Genomic DNA, 16,808 nt, shown 5'->3' on the forward strand with positions numbered 1-16,808 from the left:
TAGTTTCCTTTGTCATCAGACTGCACATTATGAGAAAGGTAGAATATGGCTTCTTTGTACAGAGAGCGCAGTGAATGAGGACTTGTGTTCAGTTATTCATTCCCAAATAAAAGAAACAAACCTAGTGGGTCCAAATGAACTCCCTGTTTCATTGGAACATCACAAAGAGCTCTTTGTGTTACAATTAATTGTTAGTATCTCTGCCATCTCAATTATCTCATAATCCCACCATCCAGTGTGACCTACGGATGCTTTCTAATTATTGAATTATAGTATTGTGGAGGAGTTTGAGAGAGAGCAAATCAAACTTTTCTCAGGAGAATGAATTCAACAGAAAATCATTAATTCCCACAATTTCCCAAAATCAAAGTGGATAAACCCCTCCCATCTTCCACTTTTCGATGTGGCCTTGAATTATAATATGCAAATTTGTAAAGGAGATGCAGCTTTGTCCCCCAGTCACGTGAACCAAGGAAAGAAACGTGACCCTTACTCTCCCTTTCCCTTGTTTGCCAACCGTGTTTTTGCTTTAAAGAAGTTCAGTGACCTGGTTCGGATAAGATAACTCAAGCTAGCCATAAGGGTCTTTGTGAAATAGGCAGAGCAACATCAACAAGAAAATATAGCCCTTGTTACAAACTGTAAAAACAAGATACTTTCAAGTGTTGAAGTTAGTTTGTTTTTGAAAAGACACTCTACTAGAAATTTCCTCATAGATGTCCTTACTCAACCTACAGAATGCCAATTAAAGAAATAAACAGACTTTGGAGATTCTGGACTTATGTTAAAGCAAGTTTCCCCCCTACTCAGTATAAGGAATAGGGATCAACTTATGAAAAACAAACCTTCTTGAAGTAACTGATTTTATGCTAAGTTAGCCACATCAGACAGTATTCTAAATCAATCATTCAAGCACTAAATTAAGAGAATTTTGAAACAATCTGTAATTTACAGATGATTTTTCCTGTGAACCACTAGATAGGTTCAGAGGAAAGGAACTCATCATCAAGTGCTTGCTTCAAATCCTGAAAAGTATCTTATTGTTGAAATTTATATGAACAGTGGTGTTTGAACTTCAGAATTTATAAAGGAAAAGTTACTAGAAATATGAGCCGGCATCATATTTTTGTATCTGTTATAGTTAGTTTTGATATGGCTAAGTGTTACATTGTTGTGCTTGTTCTTCTCAAATAGGAACCATATGAGGTGCTGTGTAAAATATGACGTTCATTTTGCAAGATCAATACTGGCAGCCTATGCTTTTTCATCTGCATTGTGTAATAAGTGCTTGTTGATGGTTCTATGTATTTTTGTTGCCTTGGTTTGTATTTAAGTTGTTAGGTGTAGTCCAATCTGTAGATTATTTTAATTTACGTGATTTTGACTTGTATGTACTGTGTAGCAACATATGGTGTTGTATGATAATTGATGGTATCTGTGCAAAATTGTCTTCTGTGATGATGGATGATTTGGAGGTGCCGGTGTTGGACTGGGGTGTACAAAATTAAAACTCACACAACATCAGGTTGTAGTCCAACAGGTTTATTTGGAAGCACTAGCTTTTGGAGTGCTTCTTCATCAGATGATTGTGATGGTCTTGTTTGCGAATGAGTAATTTTCTGTGACAATATTCCAATAGATATTACTGGAAAAAAAAAGTACATTCTGTCAAAGCTCTTTATCTTGCAGTAATCATACATTTACAAGAATAGCAATATAAAGAGGAATAGCATTTTACACTGAGTTCTGAGAAAGAGTTACTGGACCCGAAACATTAACTCTGATTTCTCTCCAGATGCTGCCAGACCTGCAAAACATTTAAAACAATTTCTGTTTGTGTAACATTTTATACCATATGAGAAGACAGAGCTTATACAGTATAAATTGTTGTGCCCTTTAATATTGGTAACGTGCATGCAAAAGTTCTAATGAGCAGAAGACAAAAAACTTTGTAAAATGTGTTATTTTTAAGCAAAACTCAAAATATTCTACTAACGTATTAATAATTTGGATGTTGTCTTAATGAGGATCCTGGACAGAATGGAAAGAAAGCAACTATTCCCCTGAGTTGAGGAGTCAATCACAAGGGAGGCTTTGAAAATAAAAGGTTGGAGGTTTAGAGGGGAGTTGAGGACGAACATTTTCATCCAGAAGCTGGTCGGTGTCTGGAATGCACTACCTGGGAGGGTATTTGAAGTGGGTAACCTCATAATCTTTAATAAGAACATGGATGAGCAATTGAAATGTCATACCATTTAAGGCTTCGGATGCAGTGTTGGAAAGTGCGACTAAGTGTAGATTGAGCGTAGTTTTGGCAGTATGGACCCGATGGGCCAAAGGGCCTCTTCCGTACTGTATGATTCTATAATTTGATGGTTAATTGTTACCTATTATGTAATGTTGCATTGTGGCTTTATTGGTTTAAACAAAATGCGAGCAAATGGGTCTAGGTCAGATTGGGACAACTGGTCAGCCTAAACAAGTTGTTCAGTTTCTGTGTTGTATGACTCTGTGACTCTATCTCGTGATTACCTGTTGATGTATATTTTAGTGTCACCTTGTTTGTATGAGATTTTGTACTTATTGCCTTGAGCACATGCACTAACATATGAAGCATTTGTGTCTTTATTTTCTGGGGGGAGGCGAGGTGGAGGCTGTTCTTGTCAGATGTGAGAGAGAGAAGGCATGTGACTCTAGCATCCATCCTCACTTCATCTCTGAGTGATTTCTGCAGTTTGGCAACAATTCAGGCAGCTTTGAGATATTGGCAATTAGAATTGACAGTACTTCAGTAAAACCTATTTCTTATCCAAAGTGGAATTCTATCGGAAAAAATCAGTTTCCACACAGGTCACAAAGCAACAAAGTTAATTACGAATCTAGCTATAATCTTTCACATTTAACATTGCCAGATCTACTTTCAAGCTTAATATTGCAGTTATATTTTTTCATCACATGTTCTGTCCTGTTAATTGACTCTCAACCATTCCAGTTCCTTTTGAAGCAGTTCAGTCTAATAATGCTGAAAGAAGTTACAGCTCTTTTATGTCTTGCCTTTTGTGGTCATTTGTGTCAATAGAGGTTAGCTGTGCGCAAAGTCCAAAATCTATCTTTCTTCGTAGTTAAACTCTTGCATCCAGTGGATGTTTCTCCTGTTATAGTTCTCAAAGATGTTGTCTCTGAAAAGCAAACCTCAGAAAACACCTCGGTGTGACCAGTAAGATGTCACATCTCAGCAAAGCAAAGAAATGATGATTGGTAATAATCCTTGATAGCCATTGTTAGAAAGTATGCAAATATAGAGGAATATAGAGGAATGAGGCAACACAGGTGGCTGCTCAGTGTTCTGCAGGCAAACCTCAAATTAAAACTCAATCTTGTACAAGATTACTAATTATGTTCCTGCCAGTACTACAAAGCGAACTAAGAAATTTGTGGAATAATTTCTTCATACTATTTTCAGTCACCATTTTCATGTTTCACTTAGATCTGTATTTTGCGCTAGAAAATAAATATAAATGTAACATTAAAATTAACCATAATATTGATCAAATCATGTCAGAAACACCTGGCCTTCTGACTAAAACTTGTAGCCTGAGTCAGAAATGCAAATTTGACCTAACTGCCATAGATTTGCAATCTTAGTGAGCAAATGTTGTGTATGGAAGAAAGAGAGATGTGTAATAAATTTATCACTGCATTTACTGAAGTATCCTAAGTGTGACTCCTGCCAATCTATATTGGCAGTTTGCAGCACTTGAGAGAGTAGGTGGTGTCCCTACAAGGGAAAAGTTTACACACAACACTGAACTAATGGAAACTGCCTAGCTTGGATTTGGATATTCTTAATTATGTTGATTCCTTTCTGTGCATGCCAGAATCCTTGCTGGCCCAGCAGTCCTGCTTTTATAACGTCTACAAGAACCCATCATAGATGTCAGGAGGTAGGAAATAACTGGGCTGTTCTTGCTTCTGAGCAGAAATACAGTGAGAGGGAAGGCAAAGTCAAAACTCACATGACACTGGGTTATAGTCCAATAGGCATATCTGAAACTGCAAGCTTTCAGAGCCCCCGCTCCTTCCTTACAGCTAGTGTGAGAGAATACATTGGGCACAGAATTTATAAGTAAAAGATCAAAAGGTCAGGGACTTGAAAGAAATTCAGGGATTTCCATATTAATTAATCAAAACCTGCACCTTCATTCTAACTAATTAAAGAGTTAAAAGCCATCTAAGTTTGCTCAATACATTCGCATAAGTTTTATGACCCTTTGATCTTTTACTTATAAATTCGGTGTCCGATGTACTGTCTCTCACTAGCTCCTGAGGAAGGAGTGGAGGCTCTGAAAGCTTGTGGTTTCAAATAAACCTGTTGGACTATAACTCAGTGTCATATGATTTTTGACTTTGTCCACCCCAGTCCAACACCAGCACCTCCACATCACAATGAGAGGGAAAGTTAAGACATGGCAGTTGTTGGAAGTTGAGATCCAACATCAGGATTATCTTTGGTCCTGGCCAGCCAAGATATGAATATGGCTTACATGTTCCAATTTATATTGAAAGGGTGGTTAATAGACAGAGGGTGCCCTCACATACAATTAGGGATGGAGGTGAGTTCTGGAAGCTGGAGGACCATTACAGGTCCCCCAGGTACTAAAGGAACTGCAGGACGTTGATTCTTATAAAAGTTAGAAGGGGCACCTCAAAAACTGAGACATTTTCTCCACACCTCAAAATTGGGACAGCTACAATACCATCTTTGTGGAGGGGACATACTACTGGAGACATTGGGCAAACCTTTCTGGCATTTCTACACCAGATAGCAACTATAATTGACAAACTGTAAGTAAAGGATTGAAAAATACCTCTAACATAATAACGGAGTACTTTCTAAATAATAACTGAGAGAAAAAAAGTTCATTTTTCCATTAGAAAATGTTGCAAATCCTATGGGATTGAAAGATTTTTCCCAAACCTTACGTGAAACCCAAGGTTCAAAAATGAATGATTATAAATAGTTGGGATGAGAGTTTTGGGGTAAGGAGAAGAAAGATCAAAAAAATCTGCTTACATCTCAATAAAGTGTTTTAAAGTGAGCAGCATTGCAAATCTCATTTCTGTGAGGCTAGTGGTATCTGTAGAATATGGAATAATTTAATCTTCAGCCAATTGTATGATGTAATTTGCACTATTCAGCAACGGATAGACTGCTGCCAGACTGCATTGGGACATCAGTAAGTTACAGAAGCAGGATTCTAGGTCCCTGATATTCATTAGCTGTATGGTAAAGGACCTAGTGTTCCATGTTTAAAAAAGCCAACCAAAGATATGGGCAGGTGAGCCCCCAGTATCACATGGAACAATTCAGAGCCAGTTGGTCCCGGATTTGTGCTTTATGCTCCTTTTGGCTAAGGATGTAACAATTAGTCACCAGATGGGAGAAATTAGCCAGTTTTTTTTTCTGACTGCTGGCTGGTGAGTCAAGTTTTGTGTGAATATTAAGCGAGATCAAGGCTGTGTTCAGTGGTACCGCTGCTCAGTTCCTCTCCTGCTGAGAATGGTTTTGGATGGAGATGTTTTGTTTAAGAGAAGTGGGGGGGGAGAGATTTACTTAGTCGTAAAGTGATGCTACATCTGAACTGGAGAGTACTCAGTGTGGGCACAAATGGGCAGGAAATGGCCACAATCCCATTTCCTAGAATTAATACTTTTTATGAATATGTGAAAAAAAGGTCAAGAAAATATTTAAATCTTTGATGAAGAACTATTGGCAGAGTAAAAGTATAATTTATATAATGTGCATTTAAAGGTCAATCTGATGTTAATGACCATTGGTTTCTCTTCTGTTTCTTCAGGTGCGACCTCTGCCCCATGTTTAATTTTCATCTTCCCGGCTGTCTTCTACATACGGATAATGCCAAAGGAAGAAGAGCCAATGAGTTCACTTCCAAAAATCCTGGTACGTCTCCAGAAAGCAAATCCCAAACTGAGGTGGTGTGTCATAGTTCACTGAGGCAGTCCAAGTTGCTTTGGCAACAGTCACGCCTTGGACTGGAGCTATGTGTAGTGATGAGTGCGGCTCTGATGACTTTTCTGACCCATGTTTGACCAGAAATCTTTCCCATTCTTACTGCTGGCTATTGACATGTTCTGGAAGGATTTAATGGTCAAAATGTTTGGCCGCGTTACGAATGCACCCTTCTTGGTCATGAAAGAAGGCTAAAAGGCCTTTGTGCCACATTGTGCCACAAAGCCCAAAGGCACAAAAGCTGTCCTGTATGGAATAATCGGTTTTACTGCATTAGCTCGTTAAACAACACTGACAATTGATTTATGTTCAATTTATCTTCTGGGGTTTTGTTTTCAAGGACCTTATTGACATGTCTGACACAGTTAATTCTGTGCTCTTAGTGCTGAATTTTTCTCCAGTATTTTCACTTTCATTGGTCAATTCAGGCAGGACTGCAACCTGTTGTTATAACCATTATCCATTGTCCTGCATTGAGGCTTATTGACAATGAAGGTTGAGGGGGCAGCAGACACAAAGATACTGCTAAGGATACACATGAATAGCCACTGCACCCCTAACAGCAGGGGGAGCAATTGTTAAGGGGGCAAATATGCCCTGTATATTCTTTAATCGACCCCACTTGGCATGAGGCATACAAAATGGCACTCAATGCCAGACCTCACCTTCTATCCAGTAAAAGAAAAGACACTCAGTGAGATGGTGAAAAGGGCGCTATCCACAGGGGCCAGGCGCAGACCTTTAAGGGGACCTAAAATATATTCTCTGGCCCACCTATTTGCTTCCCTAGCTCCATCCCATCCTTGGGCCATTTTACTAAAGACTTATTTTTGTGTATAACATTTACCAATTTTGCACCTCTTGAACAGTGTGATCACAGATATCGTGCTTTTTAAGCAGTGTGAATTTACATTAGACTACAGTGAATCTCAGAATTTAAACAGGCAGGACAGGAACAGTTTAAGGGCAACATGTTTGGATTTTGGTCAGCGGCAGTTTTAGGGAAGACTTGTCAGGATGCAATGACAGAAAGGCTGGGCGATTGTCAGGTGCCACTCCTGAGGCACAGTTAATGTTTGTTGGTTTGTGTACACTGTTGAAGGCAAAGGGCAGAAGCCAATATGAACTGAATTGAGCATGAGCATCATGGTGACTCAGTGGTTAGCATTGCTGCCTCACAGCACCAGGGACCCAGGTTCAATTCCACCCTTGGGTAATGGTCTGTGTGGAGTTTGGACATTCTCCCTGTGTCAAGTGAGTTTCCTTTGGGTGCTGCAGTTTCCTCCCAAATTCCAAGTATGTGCAGGCAAGGTGGACTGCCCAGGATGTGCTGGCTGGGTGGATTAACCATGGGAAATACAGGGTTATAAGGATGAGGTGGTTCCAGATGGGATCCTGTTCAGAGGGTTGGTGTGGACCTGATGGGCTGAATAGCCTGTTTCCACACTAGGGATTCTGTGTTTGTTGGAGCAACTAGGTAAATCCAATACAGATACGTGCTCTCAAACAAGAGCAAACCTTTTTGGTTCTGCTGTCCTCCCATCTCACTGAATAGGACTGGGGAAGGGAAATGTAAGCACAGATTGTACTGGCCTGGAAAGTGTTGTTATTGGAAACCTAAGTTTTAAAATGTACATTTGAAAAATACGACTTGCCAGGACTGACACAAATAGATAGTTGCGTGGCAAATGTAGATGGGTTTTGGTTACTAAGGACGTCCTGATAATGAGTTTATTGCATCATTCTGTTCATATTTATTTTGCTGTTTTAAAGGTTTTTTTTAATTATGTGATGTTTGTTCCTCCTTTTTTCAGCAGTGAGTGAAAATACTTTACAATTAGACCGGATAGGAGAGGGTGAAGACCAGAATTATTAAAATAGTTTTTTTTTAGCCAGTATATAATAACAAGATCACAGGAAAAGGACACTTTTGATCTTAGTTTTGGAGAATGAAGCTGGTCAGGAGGTAGAAGTATCAGTTGGAAAGCACTTAGTTATAGTGTCATAGAGTTGTACAGCACATAAACAGACCCTTCGGTCCAACTCTCTGGGCTAACCGGATATCCTAAATTAATCTAGTTCCATTTGGCTCATATCCCTCTAAACCCTTCCTATTCACATACCCATCTAGATGCCTTTAGAATATTGTAACTGTACCAGCTTATTCTATGCACACACCACTCACTGCATGAAAAACTTGCCCCTTAGGTCCCTTTTAAATCTTTCCCTCTCACCTTATACATATACCCTCTGGTTTTGGACTCCCCTACTCTGGGAAAAAGACCATAGCTATTCACCCTATCCATGCCCCTCATGATTTTATAAACCTCTAAAAGGTTTATAAACCTCAACCTCCGATGCTCCAGGGAAAATAGGCCCAGGCTCTCCCTATTACTCAAAACCTCCAACCCCGGCAGAGCCTTGTAAATCTTTTCTGGACCCTTTCAAAGTCAATATCATCTTTCCTAAAGCAGGGAAATCAGAATTCAAAGCAGTATTCGAAAAGTGGCCAAACTAATGTCCTGTACAGCCACAACATGACCACCCAACTCTATACTCAATGCACTGACCAATAAAGGCAAGTGAACCAAACACTTTCTTCATGATCCTGTCTACCTGCAATTCCACTTTCAAGGAACAATGAATCTGTGCCCCAAAGTCTCTTTGTCCGGCAACACTCCTGAAGAATGGTTCTGCCTGAAGCATTAACTCTCTTGCTCCTAGGATGCTGCCTGACCTGCTGTGCTTTTTCCAGCACCATGCATTATCAACTCTCACACTCCCCAGGACCCTATTATTAGATGTATGAGTCCTGACTTGATTTGTCTTTGGTGAAGTGACCATAGTTCAGGTAGCTTTAGGGTACTTATGAAAAAGGACTAGGTCAGATCAGGAATAAAATTTCTCAAGTATGGAAAAGCTCACTACCAAACTGAAGTGGATTGGAAACAGTGTACCAGAGATATTGTGGCATAGCGGCAATGTGTCTGAACAAACAATGCAGAGGTTCAGACTTACAGTTCAAATCCCAACACATCACCTGATAGAATTTGAATTCAATTAATAATCTGGAATTGAAAGCTAGCCTTAGTAATAGTGATATTTTCAACTGTTATTAAAACACATCTTTAGAGAAAGAAATCTCTCATCGTTATCTGCTGTGGCCTATGTGTTACTCTACACCCACACAAATGTAGTTGAACCCTACCTGCCCTCTGAAAAAAAGGTGCAGCCCACACAGATAAATGGCAATCAAGGATGTTCAAAAAGTGCTGGCCTTGTCTGCGCTGCCCAACCACTACCCCCCACCACATCCCCCCTCCCCCCCCCCCCACCCCCCATTGTCAGGTCTGTGGTAGGCCTTCAAGGAAGTGATGTTGAGGGTTCACAACATGCAGTGCAGAGCCCTCTGAATGTCAAGGTGTATAAGAAGTGTAGGTTTGAAATTATAAAGGAAATCATGAAAGCAAAAAGAGCTGTGTAGAAGTACTTGTAAGTAAAGTTGCAGAAGACCCAAAGCTTTTATATACAAATGCACAAAGAGCAACAGAATAATGAAGGAGAGAGTACAACCTACTAAGAATGATAAGAGTGTGGAGGTGAAGGACATTGGTATGGTGCTTAATAAATACTTTGCGTCTATTTTCACAAAAGAGAGGGATGATACCGACATTGCAATCAGAGAAGAGGAATGCCATGGTAATCCAAATGCACTGATGAATCTGTATTCATTGCAGTACTGTTTTTTCCAGCATAATACAAGTCCATATTTAGGACGGGGTTGGGGATGTATTCAATTTCAACCCTGGAAGTGCTGGTAAATCTACTGGACACTTACTGAACAACACCATAGCCAATTGTCTGATTCTGTCCACCCAAGAAATTGAATTGAATTGAATTTATTGTCACGTGTACTGAGGCACAGTGAAAAGCTTTGTCTTGCAAGCAGTACAGGCAGATCACAGAGTTAAGCAGCATAGATAAATGAATAATAGGTAAACAGTGGCAAAAACAAAAACACAGGTACAAGCGAATGTTAAGAGTTTGTGAGTCCATTCAGTATTTTTTTAGATTAGATTACTTACAGTGTGGAAACAGGCCCTTCGGCCCAACAAGTCCACACCGCCCTGCCGAAGCGCAACCCACCCATACCCCTACATCTACCCCTTACCTAATACTACGGGCAATTTAGCATGGCCAATTCACCTGACCTGCACATCTTTGGAGTGTGGGAGGAAACTGGAGCACCCGGAGGAAACCCACGCAGACACGGGGAGAATGTGCAAACTCCACACAGAGAATTGCCTGAGGCAGGAATTGAACCCGGGTCTCTGGCGCTGTGAGGCAGCAGTGCTAACCACTGTGCCACCGTGCCACCCACAACAGTTGGGTAGAAACTGTTACGAAACAGGCTGGTGCGTGTGTTCAGACTTCTGTACCTTCTCCCCTATGGTAGAGGTTGTAGAAAAACATTGGATGGATCTTTGAGAATGCTGGCGGCCTTTCCTCAACAGTGGGCCTGGTAGATGGATTCTACAGATGGGAGGTTGGCCTTTGTGATTGTCCGGGCCGAGTTCACCACTCTCTGTAACCGTCTCCAATCTTGAATGGTACAGTTGCAATACCAGGTAGTGATACATCCAGACAGATCCTTTATGTCTAATCACATTGCTGAAGCTTAGTTGATACAGGTCAGCAAAAATTGCATGTTAAGTCTGAAGGTGCCACATAACATATAATCCATAGTTGATGAGCATCCTTTATTTAAAACAATGAGGGGTTTTGACAGAGTACTATTTCCGTGGTAGGAGAGGCTTAACACATAATTAAAATAATTGTCAAAAACCAAGAGGGAGGTGAAAAGACTTTTTTTTAACACAGTTAGTTGTTATGATGTGAAACACAGTGCCTGAAAAAGTGGTGTAAGCAAATTCAATAGTAACTTTCAAAAGTAATTTGGAAATCGACTTAGAAAGGAAATCTGGAAAGATATATAGGAAAAGATGAGAGAAATTGGATAGTTCTGTCAAAGAGCCAGAACAGTCAATATTCTTCTTCTGTCTGTGTCGTTAGGAAAGGTTTAGGAGGATATGGTCCAAAAGCTGGTGAATGGGACTAAGTATGGATGAGTGGGACCAAAGGATTTGTTTCCATGTTGTACATCTCAATTATTCGATTTTATATAATACTACTTATGATATAAAGCGTTTGGTTGAACTGGTGTTGGATTGACGTTGACATACAGTCATACTTCCTAATTTGCTTTCTCACCTTTTCCCCACCCTTTCCATCTGGCAGTGTCCTGCATGCCTGATTAATTATTTCCGTCTGCTGTCTGCCTTATATTTCAGGCTGTTTCCTTCGCTGCCCTGGGCTTTGTCTTCATGACCATGAGCCTGAGCTTCATCATCATCGACTGGTCTAATGGGAGCGGCACCGTCAATGGAGGCCACTAGGACAACAGAGTGCCTCGCTCACTGAGAGCCAAGTGCCCCCCTCAGCACCCCTCAGCTTCACCCAGCAAGATAATCGCTGTAGAAAATTGCCAACAAACCTGACCCCACTGTAATAAGACACACACTGCGAGTACTGTACATATATATAGTTTTGCACACCAGCAATTTTTATATCATGTAACTGTATAGTGATGAATTGATGCAAATACATTGCATGGGATTTTATAAAACTACAACATTTCTAAGTTATTTTGTATAGAGGTAGGACAGAGGTGACATTTTCAGAGTAATATTCTATTAAATAACTGACTTAGTATAGTGTAGGGTCACAGGTATAGTTGCTGGTACTGAGTTTAGCACCTTGGGTTGACTGAGGGGGGTTGTCATGTTTATGTAATATATATTTTACGTTGTGCTCTTTTGACATAAATGAACATCGCACAGAAGTATTTTAAAAGGTGGTTAGGAGCCTATTGAAAAACAAAAAAAAATTGCCATTTATTGATCCTATTTTCAATCGCCCTACTAAATACTGTGTGCACTTTTTGATGAAGATAAAAGCAGTTGAGATACCCAATTACTAATTTTTATGGAAAATGTTGCTGTTTCAGTAGGTAAGTGCTAATAATCATGAATCAGCCACACCTGGCAGATGCCCCAGTGCAAACCTCTGCCTGAGCTGAGTGAGTAGGTCTCCGCCAGGTCATAGACTAGTGAGGGGAACAAAATCAGTCTGGGGCTTCCAATACTTAGAACCCCATAACCCAGAGAGTCAATACTGCAGATCCTGAATCAACTGTTATTTGTCAATGCTTACATAACCCACTGGCTCATTGGTCACTTGCATATAAAGATACCTTGAAGGTATCTCACCTGGGTGAGTTATAAAAAGACTGACATTACCTATGAACTTGTAATTTAACATGACACTTCTTAAGTTTTTTTATATTATTTAACCTATTTTTCTAATCAATTTGTTCAGAGGTGCTATTACACACCTCTGGAGCTGGTGGGACTTGAATCCGGGCCCAAGAATACTTCGCAGATCAACTGAGTGCTTCAATTTTGATAATTGAATCCGGAGTAGTGGACAGATTTCTGTTATGAAGTGTGTCCTGATTAAGACCCTATCTTTTGGCCTTTTCACTCACAAGAGATCACGAGCTGGGCTGCCTATTTTCTCATGACAATATTGCAAAGCAATAAGCTGACAGTAGAAGTTTGGGAAACAGATGGGTCTGTTTATGGTGGGCCAGTTTGATAGCAACAGGACATTGCCTCACCAGTAGACATTTTGTGGCTTCTGACCCTGAGAGTCCGCTTTACACAGTTTGTAAAACATGTCGTGCACCGCAGTACACATGGGATTGGGAAACCATGGTCGCAATCCTGAAGGTTACTCCTGCAAGGTGAATTAGTTGAGTGACATACACTGAATTACTTGCACTCAAGCTGAAGACTCAGGATCAGATAAGGAAGTTTCCACACTTGCCTGTGTTACCACCAACCCTACTGTAATATATCCACTGTAGAATTAATTGCTGCTATCCATCTGGGGCAGTGCCCGACAGAGAAAAGACACTGGGGATTGGAGAGAAAGGTCAATCCTATTTAAAACTATTTTGTTGGCAAGCCAGGTGGAGGAGGAAAGCAGGAAGGCTAATTTCCTACTGTCGTCATGCGTTACTGCAGTTGTGAAGGCAGTTCCCTGCTAGAAGCAGTGAACAGGACAAATATGTTCCATGCCCTATGTGGCACTGGGAGCACAGTGTGGGCCACTCTTTCAAGGTGGTCCAACCTATCAGGATGGTGGAGCTGCTTTTCCACTTAGCCAGTGGCAGAATGCCAACTGTTTGTAGGATGTAGAGGTGGGAGAGCGAATGAAACAGTTAACATTAAAGTTCAAAAGAAATTCTAAAGAAAAGATGACTTTTTATTAAATAAAAACACTAATGAAAATGCTGGGGGTGGGAGGTCATCCTCCAACATTTAATAATTTAGTCTGATGTCTGTGTTTTAATAAGTAAATAAAATGTCTCATTCTTCACAGGGAACCTAACTGTGAACTTTTAACCCAGTGCGTGTGCAGAAAAATGGCTACTGGACAGTTAATACTGATCTTGTTTGCTGGTTTGGAAATATCCCAGCACTTTTATAAAATAATAATTCTGGGGGCAAAGAACTGATTTATTTTGTGACAATATTGTCAATGGCTTTGATTAAATGAAAATGGATTTTATTTTTGACTCGTAGTCCTATGCAATATTAATAGTGTTGGGTGAAAATCTCCAGTAACCTTTGCTCTGAAGCTTTAAGGATTTATTTTGTTAGATTGCATTGCTCATGTTTAGAAATGAGGCTTATCTGTCAGATTTCTTTACACAATATTTATATTTTATTAAATGTGTAATTGAATTTTAATTTAATAGAAAATAAAAAGGATTAAAGATTTTTAATATTTTACATTTGCATAGCAGTGGAAAAGCCTTATAGAGCTGTACCTGGGTGTGTGAACAAACCTATGTATGTTTTTGTAGATGATTGTTTGATAAATTACACAAAATACTTGTCTGGTACTAATCCTGTGCATTACCCTGTAAATTGTAATGCTAAATTTTGTTGAATGTGCAGTAATCCACATAAGATGTGTGTCACACTGGTGCATCAGGGAGGAACTAATATACATGATATGGTCAAGATTTGCAAGGTCCACTTACCCACCTCACCTCAACAAACTAGTTCAGTTTTTGTAATACTTACAAGAGATCCAACTCATTAGACAATAAATATGCCTTAGGCCATTTGTTTATGGCCTACCTGTGTATCAAGCCCCTACTCTTAAATTCTGCAATGTGTCATTTGCTTCCTTTTCTTCAGTGTGCCAGACTCTGTATTCCTCTTCCTGGTGCCCACTGATCCTACCCTTTATGCTGTTCGGCATTTTGATTAATTTTGATCCTTCAGCATATTGCATTCTCGTTTTGTTATTCAGCATGTTACTCAGACTCTTGTCTGTCAATTCATTCAGCTTTGTCTCAGTGGTTAGCACTCACACCTGTACCAGAAGATTGTGAGTTTGAGCTTCACTGTTGCATAATATTTCAGCATAATGTTGAGGGTGTGCAACACTGTTGGAGTTGCTGTCTTCTGTATGAGGCAATACACTAAGAACCCAACTACCCTCAGCTGCAATTATTAATAAGAAAGGTTATCTGGCCATTATCAGGTTGCCCTTTGTGGAATCTTGCCCCATACAACTTGGCAGCTGTGCCTCCCTGGTTACAATATTAACTATACATCAGAAGTGGTTATAAAGGTCTTGATATTGAAAAGGTTCTGAGCTTGCGCAATATAAATGTAACTTATTCTTTTACCACACTCTCAACGGTTTGTAATTCCTGAGGTAAAAACAATGACTGCAGATGCTGGAAACCAGATTCTGGATTAGTGGTGCTGGAAGAGCACAGCAGTTCAGGCAGCATCCAAGGAGCTTGGTTTGTAATTCCTACCAGCTGAAACCCTTCAAGTATGCTTTTGTCATGCTATCAGTTCTCAATCCTTCATTGCATCATTCCATTTTCCCCTGCTGGTCATTATGCTGATTTCATGTCCATTACTAATGCAGCTACAAAGGTTTTCTCTGCGGCCAACCAGCTTCTCATTCTATTTTTCGACTTACTTTCCTCTGATGATATTCATCAAGTATTTTTTAACAGTCTAAGTGAAAGCAGGAGACCTTCTCTGACTTCGAAAGTGGATATTACCCTGTTCCTTTGGATTACCCCCCACCATCCCTTCAACTGGCTTCCCCTATGAGCCAGAGGTCCCATACATTTTGTCCTGGAGCCAAAGAGTTTCAGTCAGTCTGTGGTCACCTCATTATTGCACTTGGGATTGAGATAGTTGTTAGGCTTATTTGAATCTTCAACTTAAATCCTTATTGACAAGATTTCAACATGGCATCACATAACTGCTCGGTGAAACTCTGAGGGAATAGGTGCTGCAATGAGGTTTTTCAATTGGAGAAGTTGAAATAGGCATTTAGGAGGAGGAGCTTTTGATGGAGACTCATGGAGAACCACAGTAGCCCAGCACATTGCTAAAAAGAGACCAATTTCAAGTGATCTCAACCTTGACAACCCAATAGGACTCTCCTCCTGTTGTCTAAATTGTCAGAATTGTTAGAAATGTGGTATTCTTGCATTTGTCCTGATGAGTGCAGGATGAAAACCTTCTGCAACACATCTCTCTTTTCAGCAACATTTGAACTGCCAAGTGTATCATCAGAACACAGGTTTGTAGAATGGGCAGGCGACGGTGAATCTCATGGAAACGTGTAAAACTTCAACAAGACCAGACAGGATAAACACAAGAAGAATGTTCCCAATGACTGCGGAGTCCAGAATCAAGGGTCACAGTCCAAGGGTATGGGATAGACCATATAGGACTGAGAATGGGAGAAATTTCTTCACCCAGAAAGTGGTAAGCCCATAGAAATCTTTGCCGCAGAAAGCAGTTGAAGCCAAAACCTTGAATATTTTCCAGGAGTTAGATATCGTTCATCGGGCTAGAGGAATCAAAGGGAGGACACAAGAAATCAGTTAGATGATCATCTATTGATCATATTGAATGGCAGAGCAGAAGCAAGGAGTTGAATTGTGTAATCCTGTGCTAATTTTCTTTGGGAAGTCATGACTGACAGACCAGATCCCTCAGTTGCTAAGGATAGTAACCACCAGAAGATTTCAAGTGCTTGCAGTTTCTGTTCACAACTGGAAAGAAGAAAAGAATGTTAATATTTAGTAAATACAGCTTGTGTGTTGACTTGTGACCATATGCAAAAACAAAAATGTGTCTCTTTTAAAAGAAATGCTTCTTTCAACATTTTGCTAAACTGACAGGGTATTGTTGATTTATGTGTTTCATAAAATAGTGACATTTTTGTTGGATAATGGGGAGAAGGAAAAACTTGCGAAAATGTATTTTATCGCCTCCTTCGGTCTTGAGTTAAGTCTGCTTTTTGAAACCTGGTCATTCTGTATCTGTTGGTGTTGAGTGGATCTGTATTGTATAAAAATAAAAAGTATAAATGTTAAACAATTTTAAATCTGATACTTCTCATAGGCAGTTTACTAATTGACAGAATATGCCAACTTGTCCAGAAACCACTTTTCATTGCCTGGAAGTTTCATTGAGCTAACACTATTCTTCTCGGTCAATTCCTTTTCTATTTTTTGACTGTTTCATTTTCTTTGGAGAGTTTCTCTTGCAGCATCTTACCAAACTCCACCTCATTAACTACTTACCCTGTCCCAATAACA

The 16,808-nt window shown here is 39.9% G+C and overlaps 1 protein-coding gene across 2 annotated transcripts in view; it reads left to right on the forward strand.

The window, feature by feature from the left end:
- The window catches only part of slc38a3b (solute carrier family 38 member 3b), a 136,709-nt gene extending 120,122 nt beyond the window's left edge, over positions 1-16,587 (forward strand). For both annotated transcript variants that reach the window (XM_072581937.1, XM_072581936.1), the window contains exons 15-16: positions 5,859-5,962; positions 11,383-16,587. In XM_072581937.1, coding sequence (XP_072438038.1) covers positions 5,859-5,962; positions 11,383-11,487 — 209 coding nt within the window. In that variant the 3' untranslated portion in view covers positions 11,488-16,587. The remainder of the gene's footprint in view (positions 1-5,858; positions 5,963-11,382) is intronic.
- The last annotated feature ends 221 nt before the right edge of the window (positions 16,588-16,808 follow it).

Source organism: Chiloscyllium punctatum, chromosome 12 (assembly GCF_047496795.1).
Source record: "Chiloscyllium punctatum isolate Juve2018m chromosome 12, sChiPun1.3, whole genome shotgun sequence".
In the NCBI taxonomy this organism is placed as follows: domain Eukaryota; kingdom Metazoa; phylum Chordata; class Chondrichthyes; order Orectolobiformes; family Hemiscylliidae; genus Chiloscyllium; species Chiloscyllium punctatum.